At 41.6% G+C, this 18,385-nt stretch overlaps 1 protein-coding gene across 1 annotated transcript in view; it reads right to left on the bottom strand.

The window, feature by feature from the left end:
- Positions 1-18,385, bottom strand: part of LOC104255676 (collagen alpha-1(XV) chain) — a 160,915-nt gene that overhangs the window by 28,657 nt on the left and 113,873 nt on the right. The window contains exons 23-29 of the mRNA XM_059836098.1: positions 13,684-13,749; positions 11,745-11,780; positions 10,082-10,144; positions 7,965-8,039; positions 7,810-7,845; positions 2,171-2,224; positions 2,031-2,090 (exon numbers count right to left, since the gene is read on the bottom strand). Of these exons, the coding sequence (XP_059692081.1) occupies positions 2,031-2,090; positions 2,171-2,224; positions 7,810-7,845; positions 7,965-8,039; positions 10,082-10,144; positions 11,745-11,780; positions 13,684-13,749 (390 nt within the window). The remainder of the gene's footprint in view (positions 1-2,030; positions 2,091-2,170; positions 2,225-7,809; positions 7,846-7,964; positions 8,040-10,081; positions 10,145-11,744; positions 11,781-13,683; positions 13,750-18,385) is intronic.

The raw sequence follows: 18,385 nt of genomic DNA, 5'->3' as shown, positions 1-18,385 counted from the left end.
TCTTTTCATATGCAATACAACTGAGCCTACAGAAAGAAGGCTGTGGGGCTCAGAAGGCCCCATTTAACCAAGAAGTTTTGTGCTAAATGGCTTGAGGGGAGACTGAGCATTCAGTTACAGGGACCAACCTGCCAGGTGAATTTTAATATTTAACTTAAAGCACCCTGTGGAGAACAAAATGGTCTAAGATTGTTGTTTCCAGGGGAAAAAGAACTTCAACCCCCAAAGTGGAAACCCCAAAGCACTAAAAATTGAAACTAAATTAAAGGCAGTGGATCTTTCATCCAAGGAAAATTAGGTATCTGAGACTGGTCTGGGATTCTCAAGACTACTGAGATTCATATACTTTCAAGTGCCAGCCAGATAACTCCACGCTAATTAGCACCTTCAGGGAACCCTGCTAGACTGGAGGCGTGACTGCCCTTTACAAAAATTCACCAACTCTTTACTGTGTCATTTAAAAACCTGGCACCACGCCACGTCCATCTTTCACTCCACATCAATGCAAGCTTCTGTGAGGTGACACATGTCATCTCATCAATAATTAGAGAGCCATTTGATTTTACCTTCCCTGAGCACTCCAGGAAGGACTATTAGAACATGCAGCCTGTTTTGTTTGTTTGTTTGCTTTGATCTCCCAGCCTAATGTACTTCATCTACTTATACCTGTTTTAATAGTTTTTGTTTGTTTAAGGCAGACAATCCAGAAAATTACCTTGATGCTGTTTGAATATATGGAGGAATGGAAAATCTACTTTAATATTTTCTGCTGGTGGCTAGTCATCTTTGCCATAATTTTCTTCCAATTTGAATTTGTCGAATTTGTCTTGTTTCACCTTCCAGCAACTAAATTTCTATTGGCACCTTTCTCTAGAGGTGTAGGCAACCTTTAGTACCTGGTCTTTTCTTTCTGTGAAGATACTTAGACACTTACCAACTCCCAGTCTCCCTGTTAGTTGGATAAAGCAGTATCACTTGTATTTATTGTCCAGACAGACAACACACTTGTGTTTTGCGGTTTGTGTGCCACATATATTTTTTTTCTTTTAAACAAAGTAGAACCAGAGGACTTGTTCAATAGAATTCATTTACAAAAAGTGCTCTACTGAAATACAGTGAGATTGACTAGATCACCTCTTCCGATGCCTAGCTGATCCCTACCTTATGATTTCTATGCTAACACAGTAAAATACCCTTGTCTTTTTTTTCAGCATATCTCTGATGCAGATGAAATGTTATTAGCTGCTGTTGTGGTATGGGTACCAATTTTTCTAGCACAGATTGCCCCATGACACCAGAACAGTCACACAAATTACTCTGCTATTGTGAAACTTACTGCTTATGCTCAGCAGTGTTTATCGTTGTGTAGTCCAGTCTTCACGTTTGCCATGAGACCACTTGCATGAAGTCTCTTCATAAGAACAGACTTGCAGCACCGGGACCTTGGTTCCTCACGTGTCAGTCCATAATTACAGGTTGTAGGTGGGCATGGATATGCTATCATCTATGCAGTGGTCATTATTCTGGATACGTGTACGTGGCAACTGATGGAGGTAGTAGGTATTAGCAAGTATCTCCTTGCTAGTAGAGCAGATGCCACTTCACTATGATATGCTTAAGTGCCATTTGTAGCTGTGCTAGATATCTAAGAGCCTATGGGAGTATCTTCACACCATGAGGGGTCATACTGATGGCCTGGATCAGGGAGTCTTTGCTATATAGAAAAAATTGGCAATCCCAGATCATTTGCTGTTTGAACCAGCTATGCTGACAGTGAATCACGCACAGAACTGTTACACCCGGGAGCTGATACAACTATGTATATCTGCAAGAACTGTCCAGATGGACCCAGAAGTTGACTTTTCAATGATTGTTACCAGATAGGAAAAGTAGCAGAAACATATAATTCTTTATAGACCATTTCAGGTTTTTAGTCCTGTCATCATTTTAAAGGAATTCATATAAATCAGACTCGACTTAAGATTTTAACAGGATTTTTTTTCAACTAATTACAATACATAAGGACTTACATTAAACGCTTCGCCTCGATCACCTTTCACACCTCTCAGACCATTCAGTCCTGGGCGGCCCTGAAATAAGTAGAAATAGTGTAGTATGTGTCAGAAGCAAGCTCCTCTATTTTTATTTCACTTGAGAGAATTATACGTACTGGACGTCCTGGGAAACCAAGTTCTCCTTTAGGTCCAGTAGGTCCTATTGGTCCCTGGACAAAAAAGAAAATGTGATTATGGAGAATATATGGAACATATCTTTGACAGATATTTGATTATTTAGAATAAGAGGCATGTATTCATAGTTGTGTTAAAAATCAGTCTGTGATTGTCTGCAGAGAATGCACAGAATGTCCTCTCTACTTGCTCTTGCCTCAGAAGGTGAGGCCTGCATGTAACAGTCAACTCTGGCTTGTAAAGGACTGGTTATCTGAAATTAATTAGAGGTTATCCTCCCCCTCTACTCTGCCCTGGTGAGGCCGCATCTGGAGTCCTGGGTCCAGTTCTGGGCTCCCCGGTTTAAGAAGGACAGGGAGCTGCTGGAGAGGGTACAGCAAAGGGCTACAAAGATGCTTAGGGAGCTGGAACATCTGTCTTGTGAAGAAAGGCTGAGGGACTTGGGGCTTTGTAGTCTGGAGAAGAGAAGACTGAAGGGGATCTTATCAACGCTTATAAATACTGAAGGGGTGGGCGCCAGGAGGATGGGGCCAGTCTTTTTTCAGTGGCGCCCAGTGACAGGACAAGAGGTCACGGGCACAAACTTGGTCATAGGAAGTTCCATCTCAACATGAGGAGGAACTTCTTTCCTTTGAGGGTGGCAGAGCCCTGGAACAGGCTGCCCAGAGAGGCTGTGGAGTCTCCTTCTCTGGAGATACTCAGCACTCGCCTGGACGCATTCCTGTGCAACCTGCTCTGGGGGACCCTGCTCTGGCGGGGGTTGGACTAGGTGATCTCCAGAGGTCCCTTCCAGCCCCTCTCATTCTGTCCTTCTGTGATTCTGTGAAGTCTGAGTTCTCAGCCATTTGTAGGGTGTGCAGTTCAAAACTGAGTCACCATGGATCAAAGGAAAATTAAATGTACCAATCAGTAGAAAAAAGGCAGTTAGTGGGGTATGCTTTGTGCATGTCCTTTTTGATTGCTTTGTTTTTCTAATTATTTTTGAACCAGGCCCTACGAGGAAGTGTCTGTGGATCAGCCTGAGAATTCATATAGTGTCAGGCTTCTACATGCCTCTTGCCAGCCTGGGTGTGTGGATTTATGGGGCCAATAGTTGAAACAGAACAGATCCTTCTTTACACAAGAGTGACTGACCCATCAGGCCTCACGATCTGATACAAGTGACTGCAAAAAGAAAGGGCACGCAGGCTGCCTGGGAAAAGTGGCCCAGGACTATGGGTGATGTATGATTGCGCATTTGCAAGCATGCAACTTCTAGGCAGCCAGCAAGTGATCGACAAAAAGCAGTAAACCTGAGAATACCACAAGCTTTCGTCTGCTGTCAGCTTCCTGCAACTCAACAAAACCACAAGGGTCTAGACAATCTCTTTACATATGTATCAACCTTTCTGGTTGAATTTCCCTTTTTTCAGTCTGGTGAAAGACTGAGATACCCCTTCTTCTGCCTATAGATCTCATGCAGATACCACTTACAGGTGACAACTGACTTATTTAATCCTGAGAAATTACAGTACTTCCGGTGTGATTATTGTAACAGACTTTCTATTGCTACCTGCAATATGGTGGTTAACACAGACCTATGCTGATGGAAGAAAGACGTTGGCTGTTGCACTGCTTACCTCAATTTCAGCACACCACTTTAACGGCAACAAACATTTCTTGGCATTGTGACTGCAACTTCAAAGGATAACTAGCAAACAATCAAAAGACAAGAGGAAATCCCCATCTTGCCACTCACTTGCTCTTGATTATTAAGGAAAGGAGAGACTAAGAAGGAAGCAAGTCTGTGGCAGAACTGAGGCTCCTTATTTACAGTCCAGTTCTGCTGCCGTGTTATGTCTCAGTTCAAGGCGTAGAGGGACCGTGGGCAAGCGAAGAGCTAGAAAGGTCGCAAGAAATAGCCTGATGTTTATACTTGGATACTTGCATACTCAGAGTTTTGCATCTCATCCAATCAGCAGACTATTGACACGGGAATACCATCTGGATTCAAAAACCAGTCTCTTACCAATCCATTTTATGAATTAAATTATGGCCATATTGATAGCATTTTCAATTAACAAAACCTTTTTTTTGAAACTGGCAAGTGTTTGTCCTTGCCTTATGTAATATCATTTCATTGAAAAGTGATATACATTCATGGAAAATTTATCTGGTGATGATGAGAAGATTTATCTTAGCATCAAGCTGAAATTCAAGGATTAATTGTAATTTTTATCATGCCAAAACTGAAGACTGGATTAGGGATGAAATTCAGAAATGGTTAACATGGGAACATATTGATTTATAACATCACCACTGTAATCAGAGCTTAAAGCTCACTAATGGCAGCTGAAACTGCTTGAAGGTGGTAGGAGCTTTATTAAAGTTCTACTTCATTTCCTGTTTGAAAGTAATTTCTGCCCATATGATCAAAGCTAATGCCTGCATCCAAAGCAGGCAAGAGATTGCTGGTGGACTCTGGCAGATGTAAACTTCAATATTGTGTCCCCAAGCTTTCAAAATGACTCAATCCACCCCTCTGTGCTACCATATCCAATAACGGGGTTTGAAAAAAAAGAAATCCAAAATATTGTGGGATATTTCTCTATTTCACTTTCACAGAATCACAGAATCACTAAGGTTGGAAAAGACCTGTAAGATCATCAAGTCCAACCTAAAAAAACCAAACCAAACCAAAACAAAAAACCCAAAAACAAACAAAAAAAAACCACAAAAAAACCAAACACACACCAAAAACCAACCCACCCAACACCACACAGCACCATGCCCATCAAGCCACATCCCACAATGCCACATCCACACGCTCCTTGAATACCTCCAGGGAGGGTGACTCTACCACCTCCCTGGGCAGCCTATTCCAATGTTTCACTACTCTTTCAGTAAAGAACTTTTTCCTAATATCCAGCCTGAACCTCCCCTGGTGCAACTTGAGGCCATTTCCTCAGTATTTGAGGAAGGAGTATTTGAGTATTTGAGCCTTTGAGTATTTGAGCCTTTAAAGAATACGCAAATCTGAGCTTTACTGAGCAATGAAGATGATTACAAACAGACTTTTTTTATGAGTTTGAACAAAGAGAAGTGTCTGGATCTCATACTTTAACTGGGACTTTAAATAAACATCAACAATGCGAGAGCTGACCCTGCTGGGGCCACCTTTACTATCTCCTCTGTCAAAGTGCCAGCCCGCCCCGACAGATGTTAGCGACTCCCTGAGACAGAAGTCAGCTGTCACAGCTGGAAGTGAAAGAAGGAAGTGAGGAAGCCACAGGAGACGGCTCACCAGAAAAGGAAATTTCATTTACAACAGCAGAAAGTCAGTTTGGGCAGACTGACACTGTGGTTCTTACTAAGGGCTCCTATTCTGTAACGTGCAGCGGTCTGCTTCACTGACAGTGAACAGCATAACCGAGCTGGTAAAAGATTCTCATTTCCCCTGTGGCAGGAAGACGGATTTGATCTATCTCTTCTGCTTTTGCTAATAACAGTACTGAGCTCCTGACTATCCCTAGCTCTCATCTGCCAAATCACTGCTCTGTAGCTCCTTGTGCTCTAAGATCCCATGATTGTCTCTTCCGTCCAGCTGAAGTCTCGAAAAGGAGGGGAACAAGGAGTAGGGAATTTTTTTTAAATTCTGGAAACTTGTGTATGAGTTCATTGTGCCCTAATAGCAGAGAGGAACGATCAGAGCCCCCAGCTACCTCAAAGCTCTTCTTGGGCCAGAGTCTTACTTTGTGCAAAGTGGAACAGAACCATTGTAACGAAAGCTTTGATAAGTTGTGCCACGGAGGCTCTGGCCCAGCACTCTGAAGTCTGTATATTTTTTCTGCACAGGACTCCCACTGACTCCAGAGGGGTTTTTTCCATGGGACAACACCAAAATGAATCATCCCCATTAGCAGCGATGATCAAACTAGAGTTCTGCACTAAGAAGAGGAACTGGCTGAGCAAAGCCTTGAGACAGGTTCTGTGTGCCAAATTCTCCTGCAGCGTAATCATTCGCACCAGTGCTGGCAAGAGCTTCCTCTGAAGGGCCTTGTCTGCATGCTGAACTGGATGAAGCATCTCGTGGCAGTACAAAAGGAGATGTAAACACAGAGTTTGGGGCTGATAGAAAAAGTACATGTCCTGAATGGTGCACAGCAACAGGATGAGAGGCAACAAACGTAAGCTAGAACATGAGAAATTCTAGATAAATAGAAGGAAAAACTTTTTTTGCCCCGAAGATTGTCAAATACTGGAACGTGCTGCCCAGAGAGGCTGTGGAATCTCTATCCTACAAGATGCTGAAGACTTGACTGGGCAAGTCCCTGAGTGAAATAGACCTGCTTTGGGCAGTGTCGTGGACTAGATGATCTCTCAAGTTCACTTCCATTCTAAATTATTCTATGATTCTCTGTCGAGGTGAAAAGACAGACTCGTCTTGCAGTCATACAAGGAGGACAAAAGGCAATCCCCTTCTGGTGAGTTAGGATAGCCCCCTCAAGGTGTTCTGATACCCAGTAATTAAGAAAGCAGTTACTCAGCACACCCAGTCAGCCCCTTTTAAAGGGCAGAAGCTGATGGCAAAATCTCCTACGCACCTTGGTGCACAGAAACCGCAACACCTACTAACATTCACTTAGGCACAACAGAGACCAGGCTACATCAAAAGCAGAAACAAAGAAACACTCAATATCCTTGACCTTTGACATACTAGACTAGAAGAAATTGATTCCTGCTCTAACACTACTGATTCTGGGCAACTGTTCTTATTTTATAACTAATTTCTTGTGCTTTCATACAACATTCTGTGTCCAGTCAAAAATATCAAGCCAAGTACCTGAAAGAAGGCCTCTAAATCCTGATTTCGGTAAATGATCTGACTCTACTGCCTGATTTGCAGCTTGCTCAGAATCCAAGGCAGCTGCAAATTATTGGCACCGACAGAAATTGAGCCTGATGTAGTCAGTTGTTTTAATGTAAATCATAGAAATAGAGAATAATTTAGATTGGAAGGAACCTTTAGAGATCATCTAGTACATCCTCTTGCTCAAAGCAAGACAAACTTCCAAGTTAGGTCATGCAGCTTGGCACCTTGTTCCACAATCCACCGTCTCTCTGAGCACCTATTTCTGTGTTTAACCACTTCTACTGTGAATTTTTTTCTTTATATCTAATTGGAATTTCCCTTGCTGGAACTTGTGATCATTGGCACTTGTCTTTTTCCTGCGCATCTCTGAGAAGGACCTGGTTTTGTCTGTTCTGTAATTCCCTTTCAGGCAGCGGCAGGGAGCAATTAGAGCTCCTCTCAGCCTTTTCTCTTCAGGGCTAAACAAACCCAGTTCACTCAGAGTCATAAGTTATGCAAGCATCTAGCTCCGATGATATTTCACTGTCTGTTATGATAGTAACAGATACATTTGTGCTACCAGAATTTAAATTCTGAATCAAGTCAGTAGTTTACAGCCCCACATATGTAACAACCACATTCTTTTCTGAAGGACATTGATCATCCTGAAGCATGAATACGCCTTATCATCCCTACTCCGACGGAATGAAAAGCTAAAACAAACTACCTTTACATTTACTGTTATCTGTAAACCCAAAGCAAAATAAAAAAAAAGAAGCCATGTCTTACCATTGGTCCCACCGGTCCCACCACTCCAGCTTCACCCTGTTGAGGACAGAGGCACATAGAGCAATGGCAAGGAGAACTCCTGCAGTATCTAGCAGAGGTGGCTGGTAACAAGGCCACCAAACTTTCTGGAGGAACACAACACCGTATTAGCTCACCTTCTCCCCTTTTCTTCCTAATTCCGTTAAAGACCCGTCAGCAGCAATGATAGCGCCTGGTTCTCCCTTTTCACCCTGCAATTATCAAGTAATTTTATAATGTTTACAAAGCAGTTCTCAATGAATCAGAAGAAGTCAAAGCAGCATTACTGCTGTTCGAAACATGACATGTTAGTCACGCTGTGAGATCAAACACAAAGTGATATCCATGTGAGTAGGGTGAAGCTCGATTCTGGGGGAGAAAAGGGCTGATCCTTCTTAAAGCATAATAAAATACACTAAAAATATCCTGCTTCTGTAAATCTCTCTGAGATGAATAAGTAGTTATTTTTTAAAAAAATACTTTTAATCGCTTTCAATAGAGTAACTATGTGAAACATGCTGTTTTGATAAGCGATCTCTGCCAAAGGCAGGCAGGCTATTGGTGTCTTCTTGTGTACCATCAGCTTAGATACTGGTCAGGAAATCCTGCTGGAAATGTAAAATCTTGATAGAACACTACGTCTCCTGATTTTACTATCAGGCGAGCATGAATCATTCTCTCTACATCCCTGGCATGATGCAGCCTCATTACCTTTAATAGAGGCCAATTCCCAGCATTCAAATTATGACCCTCTGCATTCCACTTCTCCAAGGGGTAATTCCATTGAATAATGGCACCACAACCATGAATTATCATTCCACAGTGCCAGCGCATGGTTCCCACTCTGGATCTTTCGGCTGTAACTTTCCTCCTCCTAGCTCCGGCAGCTTGGTACAATAATTTTCCCAAGATCTCTAATGGAAGAAATCTGGCTTGAAACTAACAGCTGCATTGCTGTGGCAGTCCAGGAAGGGCTATAACTCAGTTCCTCTTGCAGGTTCTCAAATCTTTGGAGTCTTTGGAGTCTCCCTGAGGATACTTTGGATAATTTGGAGTCTCCCTAAGGCTTGGCTTCACTGACTTTATCTTCTGTGAGACTTTATGAACCTGAGGTTGCAACAGAAGCATCTTGTGATTCTTAAAGCAAAATGTTCCTAGGTGTCTGTGCAGCTTCGTTGTGGTTCCCAACTTCATCACTGTTGAGCATAACCTAGTGTTCATGCCTCAGAAACAGCAGCAGAAACATCACTATGTCATTGGTGGGTACAAAATATAACGGCTTCAAGGTTTTGAGTTCCTTCCAGTGTGGACAGCAGCAGCCAAAAAACCCCCCCCCAGACAAAAAAAAAACCACAACCCAAACCAAAACCCACCCATTTAAGGATTTAAGGCTGAGCTTGACCATTTTATGCACTCCGTAAAAGAACGGGAATCCTTATGACAAAAGGGGACTGGTATTTGCGGCCTGAGATGTTTCCTCCTGAGCAAGGAAGATGCTGTTCATCTACAATCCCATTTCGAACCATAATTAACCATTTCCAAACCTTCTTATTACTTGTGAGAAAGTGAGGTCAGCTACTTACAAAGAATAAGCAGAAAGTGCTTTTGGTTTTCTTTTTGTTATTCCCCAAGATTGTAATAACTTAGATGTTCCTTCTCCCCTGCTTCCCGCAGGTGGATGAGAAGGGAAAGAAAAACAGAACAACAGCTGTAATGTTTAGAAAAATAGCAGAGTCAGTCCTTAGCCACCTCTCAGTCGTGCTACAAAATACACATTGTTGTGCAAAAATAAGAGAAAGGATCCTAAGGAGAGAGCTCCCCAAGTCTACTTTCTTTGCGAATGGAAAACTGCAATCTTCATTCTGTAGGCAAAGCCCTCTGTGCCAAAGGAGGAGGAAAAGACTGATCTTTTTTTATTTGGCTTGTTGGTTAGGATCCCAGGGTGTCAGCACAGGCAATCGACTTGCAAGAAGAGGTCACCTCATGTTTAATGTTTATGCAGACTTATCCTGATAAGTGCACACTGCACTGCAGAATTGCAACGCCAGGGCAGGAACGTTAGCTCTCAGCAGTATTGTGTCAAGGTATTTTGTTTAGCACTCTTTCAATTTCCACTTTTAGTAAATTTTTCACATGAACTTATTAACATCCCAATCCCTAGTAAAATTAGAATCATTAAACTTTTAATGCCACTAAGTATTTGTTATCTACCACATTCTCTGGCATGTACTTTTCCCTATGCATTTTCTCTTACCTGTTGTCCTTTGGGTCCTTGTGATCCAGGCAAACCAGTATCACCCTTTGGTCCCCGAGGGCCCTAAGCAAAACCAAGTACATAAATCCACAGTGAGATCTGCTAAGAATATGGAGCTAGGCCATTTTACTGAATGTAATTTTAAATAACTGGAAAACTTGAACTTGAATCACTCCGGTTGCAATCTAAGAACTCTTACAAGTCTAAATTGCTGTCTGAGTCAAAGTATCCCCTAAGCCAGATATCACGTAGGGAGAATCTGTTAAAAAGAACAAACCAAAAAGCCCTGATATTTATCACAATGTAGATGATACACACATTAACAAAGACAAATATGCAAACATTAGTAAGAGTGGAAATTTAGCCTAAAATTCTCTTATTTCCTCCCTACTCTATTCTCTCTCCCTCCACAATCATTCAGCCATAGATTTTCAACAGAATTTCTGAAGCTATATTTTCAACAAGTCTTTAAAGAAATATTTTAATCTGAAATAAAATAGAGATTATTTATTTGAAAAGGAGATAATTTCTGTATCTGTTCTGGGGTGAAAGCGTTTTGCTCAGATCACATTTTGTTTTACAATCTTCCATTATAAGTGCATTCAGAAGCATTTTTTTTACCCGCCAAGGACTAAATTGAAGTCTACATGATTTCTGCATTAGTGAAGAGATAAAGAAAAGACCTGAGGTAAGAATAAAAATGGTATTTTTCATCTCTGTAGAAATTCCGTAAATGACAGAGGGACTAAGAATTCATTATAGCACTTTCTAAACGTTATCAGCTCTTTTTCAAATGAAAAGTGTTTTTAAGTAGTTTTTTCCCCCTTTCTTTGGCTTCCTCTGCAGTCCACAATACCCAGGACTTAGTAAACAACCTTCTGGAGAATTTTGGGCGATTTGCCAGCATTTTGTCAACATAATTTGTCAGCTTTCCCAGCTTTCTCCTTAGTTATTCTCAGGCAATAGATAAAGGATCCTGAGACCATATGCACGCATCTGCGCTGTAAAACCATCATAACGAGGGAAAATAATTCTATCACATTATATAGAGTATAAATATAATAGTATAAACAATACTATATGAAGTCACAAGCCAGATAATGTTTATATGGCGTCGCAGTCTGAGCACAAGAGGTAGGTAGCATAGCGTAAGGCACCTTTTGATACTACGGCTGTGCAATGCTTCCACGGTGGCACTGGTATGTTATTGTAAAAAATAACAAATGTTTCCTAAAGGATAAAATAAAAAGGCTACACCTCGTAAGGCTTCACTGTACTCTGTAGCGGTAACAAAAAAGCCTAAAGAATAATACAATTACATATACATATGAAGATAATTTTTAGAAGTCCATTTGTTCCATTTGTTTCTCCTAAATGGCATAGGTCTTTTCCTTAGGTAGTAATTTTCCATCAGAGTCAATTACATTTAGATTTAAACTGCAGGACTGATTCTGAGGTAAGCAGAAATACGAGATGTGCATATTAAAGGATATCTCATTTCCGGCAGAGTTAATTTCTACCATAGCTGTTAAATCCATAAAGACCTACAGTCTACCATATGAAAATTTATTAGACCTTGTGTAAATTCTGTATAAGATAAATTTTTAAAATATTAAACTATATTGAAAAATACTTACTTAAATCCAAGGAACATAATACTTACAGGAAATCCTGGTAGACCTGGCTTGCCATCTGGCCCCTGCAAAATGCAAAAAACCCACCCCCTTACAAACCCATATCGCAGACTTGCAAAACAGAGTATGCATTTTCCATGCATTGTGTAATTTGTGAATATTAGCTAATCTGAAACCAGATTAAGAACTCCATTCCACCAGTGCTAAAGTTGTGAACATTCCACAATGCCCTACACTTCTAACTTTTTCTGGACTTTAGAATTTACTTTGCAAAACTGAAGGGACAGAGATCCAAGAAAGGCTGAAGAAAGGTGACATTTTCCATATATGAAAGTCATATGCAACCATCATTCAGCCTCCTTTGAATCTTTCCCAGATTCCAGCAACTCTTCCACCTTTGCCATTTTGCTCCTGGTTGTCTGTGGATAGAAAATAGAGAGTGTAATAGGCTGTGAATAGAAACATGAATTTGGATTTGTCCTGGGCATATTTGAGAGTGCCCCACTGTGATATCCGCAGAGAGACACTTTAGTTCTAGTTCGGATCACCTGGATGCGTGTTACCCAAGCCTCTGCGAGACTGCACCTCTTTCCTGACTAGGGCAAGCTCAGAGACTGAGGTTCAAAGACTTTTCCAACTGCAACTGTGCTTCAAGTGACAGGACCCGCTTCTTTCTGTTGGGACTGTAACTCTAACAGCTATTACAAACCAATGCATTTCTGCTGGGCTCATGAGCCCACTTGTCTATGTTAGTTTGAGAACCTGTCATCTACGGCTTGAATGGTGACTACCTGCAGTAACAGAGCTCACACGAGAGAGCCCATCCTATCCTGGCATCCTGGTATGTCCAGGGATTAGGAGAAGCAGGTCTTTAGGAAACACGTCAAAATACTCTTCCATGAAAGCTGTTCTACCATAAGCACGGCTGGATGCAGCCACAATAATATGCTGTCGTCCTACCACGTGACAAGTGGAAAAGAGGCATGTTAGACTAACAGATAAAGGTTAAAAGCGCTTATTGGAGCGAACGCCCTCTTCCCAGTCCACTAACAGATTTAGTAAATATTTCTTTTGGGATAGTTGTATTAATAAGAGACATGTTTTTTTCAAACTATGGCTCCACAGAGTGAAATTCTGCTATCATCAGGTACACACGTTCTGGTCTTCCTTGTTTGATCAGGCATTGAATGTGAAGGAGAGAACTGTGCTCACAAACAAGAAAACAGATAAAATAAAATACACAAACAACAGCCCACAAATGAAACTAGCCGTGAAGTAAGATGCTTTGTTTAGGGGGATTAAAATTTTGCAAAGTGCAATATATTGTAGACTTTCAGGCAAGTTTGAATAGACTCCACAGCTGGAAAAGATAGATTTCTCTTTGGATCCAGTCCTAGGAATTTGAAATCATTACCGAGAAGCATTCAGATTTTCAAATATTTGACTGAACTATTTTGCAGCTATACTCCTAGCTGCAAAACAGAACCTGAAATTTCACTTCTGTTGTTCTCTCATGAAAATTTCCAGCTCTTCAGCCACAGCTGTAATTGCTGTGAGACTAAACTCATACACAGGAGCCTAGCATTCTTAGTTGCAGTCTCAAGCAGAACTGAACAAAATACTTTATCCCAACATTTTATGACTTGGAAAACAAGAATAGAAAAAAACCATGGAAGAAATGCTATGCAAGTCTTGGTCCCTATTTTTGCATCAGTTTCACATTTCCATTATTCTGAGCATATGGTTCAGATTCAGAGCTAAGCCAATTCCTTTCTTTTGTACAAATGTGTAAAAGCCATTCATTCACACAGAATTCAGTTCTGCCCTGAAGTACTTCCATAGAACTTAGTGCTGAAGTTAGCAGGAACACAATTCTAAAGCACAGGGAACTCAGCTCCAGCTGATAGTTAAAAGGAGACACTGAACAGAGAGCAAATCTGAAGATTTAATAAAGCAGCGTATACTCACTGGAGGCCCAAGCAGTCCTTTAATTCCAGTAAAGTTAAAAATTCCATCTGTATCATTGAGTAGTAGCTAAAAAAGTGGTTAAGGAACAGGTTATTTCAAATACCAAATTGAGTATCTAGGGCACACAGACATTTTTAGAAATGTATAGACACTTAAAGCATCCCTTTATAACTGTGGGGAGAAAAACACAAATAAGGCCACAGAAAAGGCTCTCTACATCTAATCTTTTGTTATACATCCGGAATAATGAAACCTAGCATTTGTTTTACACTTATGTAAGGATCTCAGAAGGCTTTCAAAACTTTAATTAACGGACTCTCAGTTTTAATTTGAAAACTATGACACCAAATGTTGCAGCCTGAAATAATTTCTCCTCAGTAAGATAAAGTTCAAAATGAAGATTTTCTACTCCAGTATGTCACTGGCATTCTAAGATGGTGAGTCTGTCTGACCACACTCCTCCTGTCGCAGAGCTATAACTATATTCTGGACGTGTCTGCATCTCACCATGCAGTGCCATGCAGTGATTCCTAAGTCAGCTCTGACACGCTGCTGTGCCTGCAATCAGTGAAACTAGCTTGGACTCCCAAAACAGTGCAGTCACTTGGATGTGGAGCAGCACCCAGGCTAATCAACTCTGAGTCTCAAGAAGCATGAACAGAGCAGTATAATAGCAACGCTGTTATGCCTATCCTGGAATTAGTGAGCTCAGCAGTAGCTCAGGCAGTTCTGCATGATTTGATCACAGAATCAGAACAGTGAAGGTGGGCAGGGACCTTAGGACATAATCTGGTCCAACTCCCTCCTCAATGCAGGTTTAATTGGATCAGGTCCAGTTAAGTCTTGAACACCTCTAAGGATGGAAATGCCACTGTTGTTTTGGGCAACTGGTTCCAGTATTTGAGCATTGTCAGGGTAAAAAGATTTTGCTTATATCTAATTGGAATTTCACATGTTCCACCTTGTGTCTGTTACATCTTATAACATTGCCATACACCTCCAAGAAGAGGGTGCCTCCACCTTCTCGGCGTCCTTTGATTAGGTAGCTGTGGACAGCAGCAAAGTCTCTCCTTAGCCTTCTTTCCCCCAGCCTGAGCAGACCCAGTTCTCCCAGAGCTCCGGTCCCCTGACCATCTTGGCAGCCCTGCATGGGGCTTGCTGCATTTTGTCAATACTTGTCTCGTACTGGGGATCTCACAGCTGGACACGGTACTCCAGAAGCAGCCTCATGAATGCCAATCACTACTCTCTGAGTCCATCAGTTAGGCCCATTTTCCACCTATTTTATCATCTGCTTATCCACTTCGTAGGTCATCAGTTTGGTGATAGCAAGACTATGGGAGACTGCATCAGAAGCCTTGCTAAAGTCAGGGTGTGCAACATCCAGTGCCCATCCCTTGTCCACAGACAAGCAATCATTTTGGTCAGCAATCAATTGCCCTTAGTAATTCCATGTTGGCTGCTCCCAATCATATTCTTGTCCTGCTGTTACAATTAGGCTTTCATTTTGGTTTCATTTTGGTTTCAGATAGCTACCTTTCCAGTTTAAATAGGCGTTCCCAATACTATATCACTTGGTCATACATTGCAGTTCAGGACAGACAATATGTAAGTGCTTGCTCCACATAAATCACAGAACCACAGAATCACTAAGGTTGGAAAAGACCTGTAAGATGATCAAGTCCAACCATCAACCCAACACCACCATGCCCACTAAACCATGTCCCGCAGTGCCACATCCACACGTTCCTTGAACACCTCCAGGGATGGTGACTCCACCACCTCCCTGGGCAGCCTGTTCCAGTGCTTCACTGCTCTCTCAGTAAAGACATTTTTCCTATTATCCAGCCTGAACCTCCCCTGGTGCAACTTGAGGCCATTTCCTCTTGTCCTGTCGCTTGTCACTTGGAAGAAGAGACCAACACCCACTTCACCCCAACCCCCTTTCAGGTAGTTGTAGAGAGTGAGAAGTTCTCCCCTCAGCCTCCTCTTCTCCAGACTGAATGTTGCAGGTGAAAAGAGATCCTCACTCAGTTTTTGTCATTTGTTTAATTTCTTTCACTCCAACAGTCCCATTTATTGTGTGCCAGTTTAGCCTTGTTTTGGATTCAGAAATATGTACTGAATCTCCTTAGAGGCTTGAACCAGTCCACTCCTTTATCAGGCAAGCCATGACATCTGTTTCAATATAAGGCTCTGTGTGCAGCAGTATATTCCCATTCAATGCAGTAAAAAATCTTCTGAATTTCACAAGGCCAGGGCAGGGCATGCCTTCAGGTGCCAGGGATTCCCTTAGCACATGAATAAGCATGTTGTCACTGAGGTATTGTGAAATCTGAATGCTGCTTCTGCTTGTAACCATGTGCAGATCAATGCTATCAGATCACAATCTTTTGCAACATTTCTTATGGATACAGTATACAGGAAATAAGTTTGAAGCTACCCCTGCTTTGAACAGGACATTTGACCATGTGGCCTCCAGAGGTCATTTCCAAATATCTTATGAATCTCTGAATACTATTTTTCTAAGCTGGGATGTGAAGGAGGACACAAAAGAGTGATGTGACCTGCTTGGTCACGTCACGTCATGTCACATCACATCACATCACATATCCTATCCTATCCTATCCTATCCTATCCTATCCTATCCTATCCTATCCTATCCTATCCTATCCTATCATGTCATCTGGGCATGTATGACCATGTGTACTGGTACTGTACCATGGTACTTTCTGTACTTTGAGGTCATGTTGGCATCATGATTCATGCGGCTAAAGCCTGTTACTTTTACTGGGTGCTGCTACCTGCGCCCTGTCCTCATGTTCTACAAAAAAACACTGGAAAATTGTCAAGTAAAAAGACAGCTTAAGTCCTGCAGGCAGCACTCCATCTCCCAGCCTGCATGAGCGGTCTGCTACATTCCTTCAGGGGTAGCCCGATGCCATTGGTCCCACTGTATTCCCAGCTCTATATGGCCCAGAAAGGGAACAGGACATGGGCTGTTACTTTAATGACAGTAATGAAACAGTCCTGCTGCTGCAATTGTTCTGCTTTATCTACAGCTGGTGGCAGAAATCCAGAAGCCCTGGGTTTACACTGTCTTTTCATTGTGGAATTACTCAGTATTCCTTCTTTTTGGGCTCAATCCAAACTGTACAGAAGTCAGTGGAAAGAATCCCAAAGGCTTTGCTGAGCTTCGGATCAGGCACTTTGTATATTTTCTAAATAGAGTTTAGCTGCAAATTGGAATTGTGGTTGGAAGTCAGAAAACTGTACGCAGTGTTGAAGAAGATATGAAAATAGAGGGTACAGGGATGATGATCAGAGAAAAAGATTGCACTCTTCACAACCTGCTCCAGGTATATAGTTATTTATCTTCATTTTTGGGTGTGCAAGCAGCTTTAATAGCAACAATCCAGCAACGTAACTTTTCAACACATCAAATCAGTTCAGAAAGTGCTGACTACAAAGCAAGGACAACGTTGTTTTTCATATTTTCTCCGCTGTTATGAAGAGGAAGAAACAGTAATTTTTAGTGTGATTGTCTGGGTTGGGCTCTAAGTAAACCTGCAGCTTTGTATCTAAATGGCATGAATATGCCCTTATTAGAATTACAGAAAGAACATAGGAAACACAAAATCTTTTGACGTTTGCTTTACACCCCCAACATTAACCTTTCTCCAGGCCTTTCATTCAGTTCTTGTACCTAAACTATGGATGAATAATGGCAGCAGTAGACAATTGCTTAAAAGTTTAAAATTTAAATCCAAGAAATTTTTTCTATTCGAAATTATTCTGTACTGTATCCAACAAAATTAGATAAATTGTAGCAACAATTAATACGGTTTACTGGTTTTCATGAGTCCATGCAAGAAAATGCACTGAGTATCAGACATTATGTTCCAAAAGAGCGAAATAGCCAATAGAGGATGAGGAATATTGATTTTAGTATTTTGGAATACCAACGAGAAGCAAACTGAGCAACATACTGTTTTTTAAATAGGACAGTTCAGAGCAGATTTCCTGACCCACAGCAGGAGGCAACAGAGGAGTCAGAAAGGACTGCAAGCCTCCGAGACCCACAGTGCGGGTAGGTACTGCAGAAGCCTGGAAGTTGCTAGGTTCCGCTGCAGACCTCGGTTTTAGCTTACCACGTCTTTTCACAGTGTTAGAAGTGGCTCCTGAAGGAATCAAATCCCCTCAGTTCACACAGGGACGAGGTTAAATGAGGAGGAAACCTCAGATCTTAATATTCCAGCAATACTGACAATGCACCAGCTCTTTAATTTGTTTTCACAGAATCACAGAATCACTAAGGTTGGAAAAGACCTGTAAGATCATCAAGTCCAACCATCAACTAACACCACCATGCCCACTAAACCATGACCCACAATGCCTCGTCCACACATTTTATTTTGATCAGGCAGCATACAATCTGTTTAGTTGTAGCCACGCAGCCCTTCCTAAGAAAACTTCCTTCCAACTGTGGTAGATCAGTCCATTGGACTTCCGCAGCCCAAGAAGTATTGTTGTCTTTGGCTACACCACGGTTAAATGAGTGAACTAACAGACCCTGACCCAAGGATTGATCTCTCTCCCTGCCCTGTGGTTCACTTAGATCACTTGATTGATCTCTGCTTCTCTACCCACCTCAAGCCAATATCCAGATTACAGCAGCTGGTACTGGGATTTATTTTAGTTC

The sequence above is a fragment of the Gavia stellata genome, chromosome 3, assembly GCF_030936135.1.
Source record: "Gavia stellata isolate bGavSte3 chromosome 3, bGavSte3.hap2, whole genome shotgun sequence".
In the NCBI taxonomy this organism is placed as follows: Eukaryota; Metazoa; Chordata; class Aves; order Gaviiformes; family Gaviidae; genus Gavia; species Gavia stellata.
This window is presented reverse-complemented; position numbering and strand designations above follow the sequence as displayed.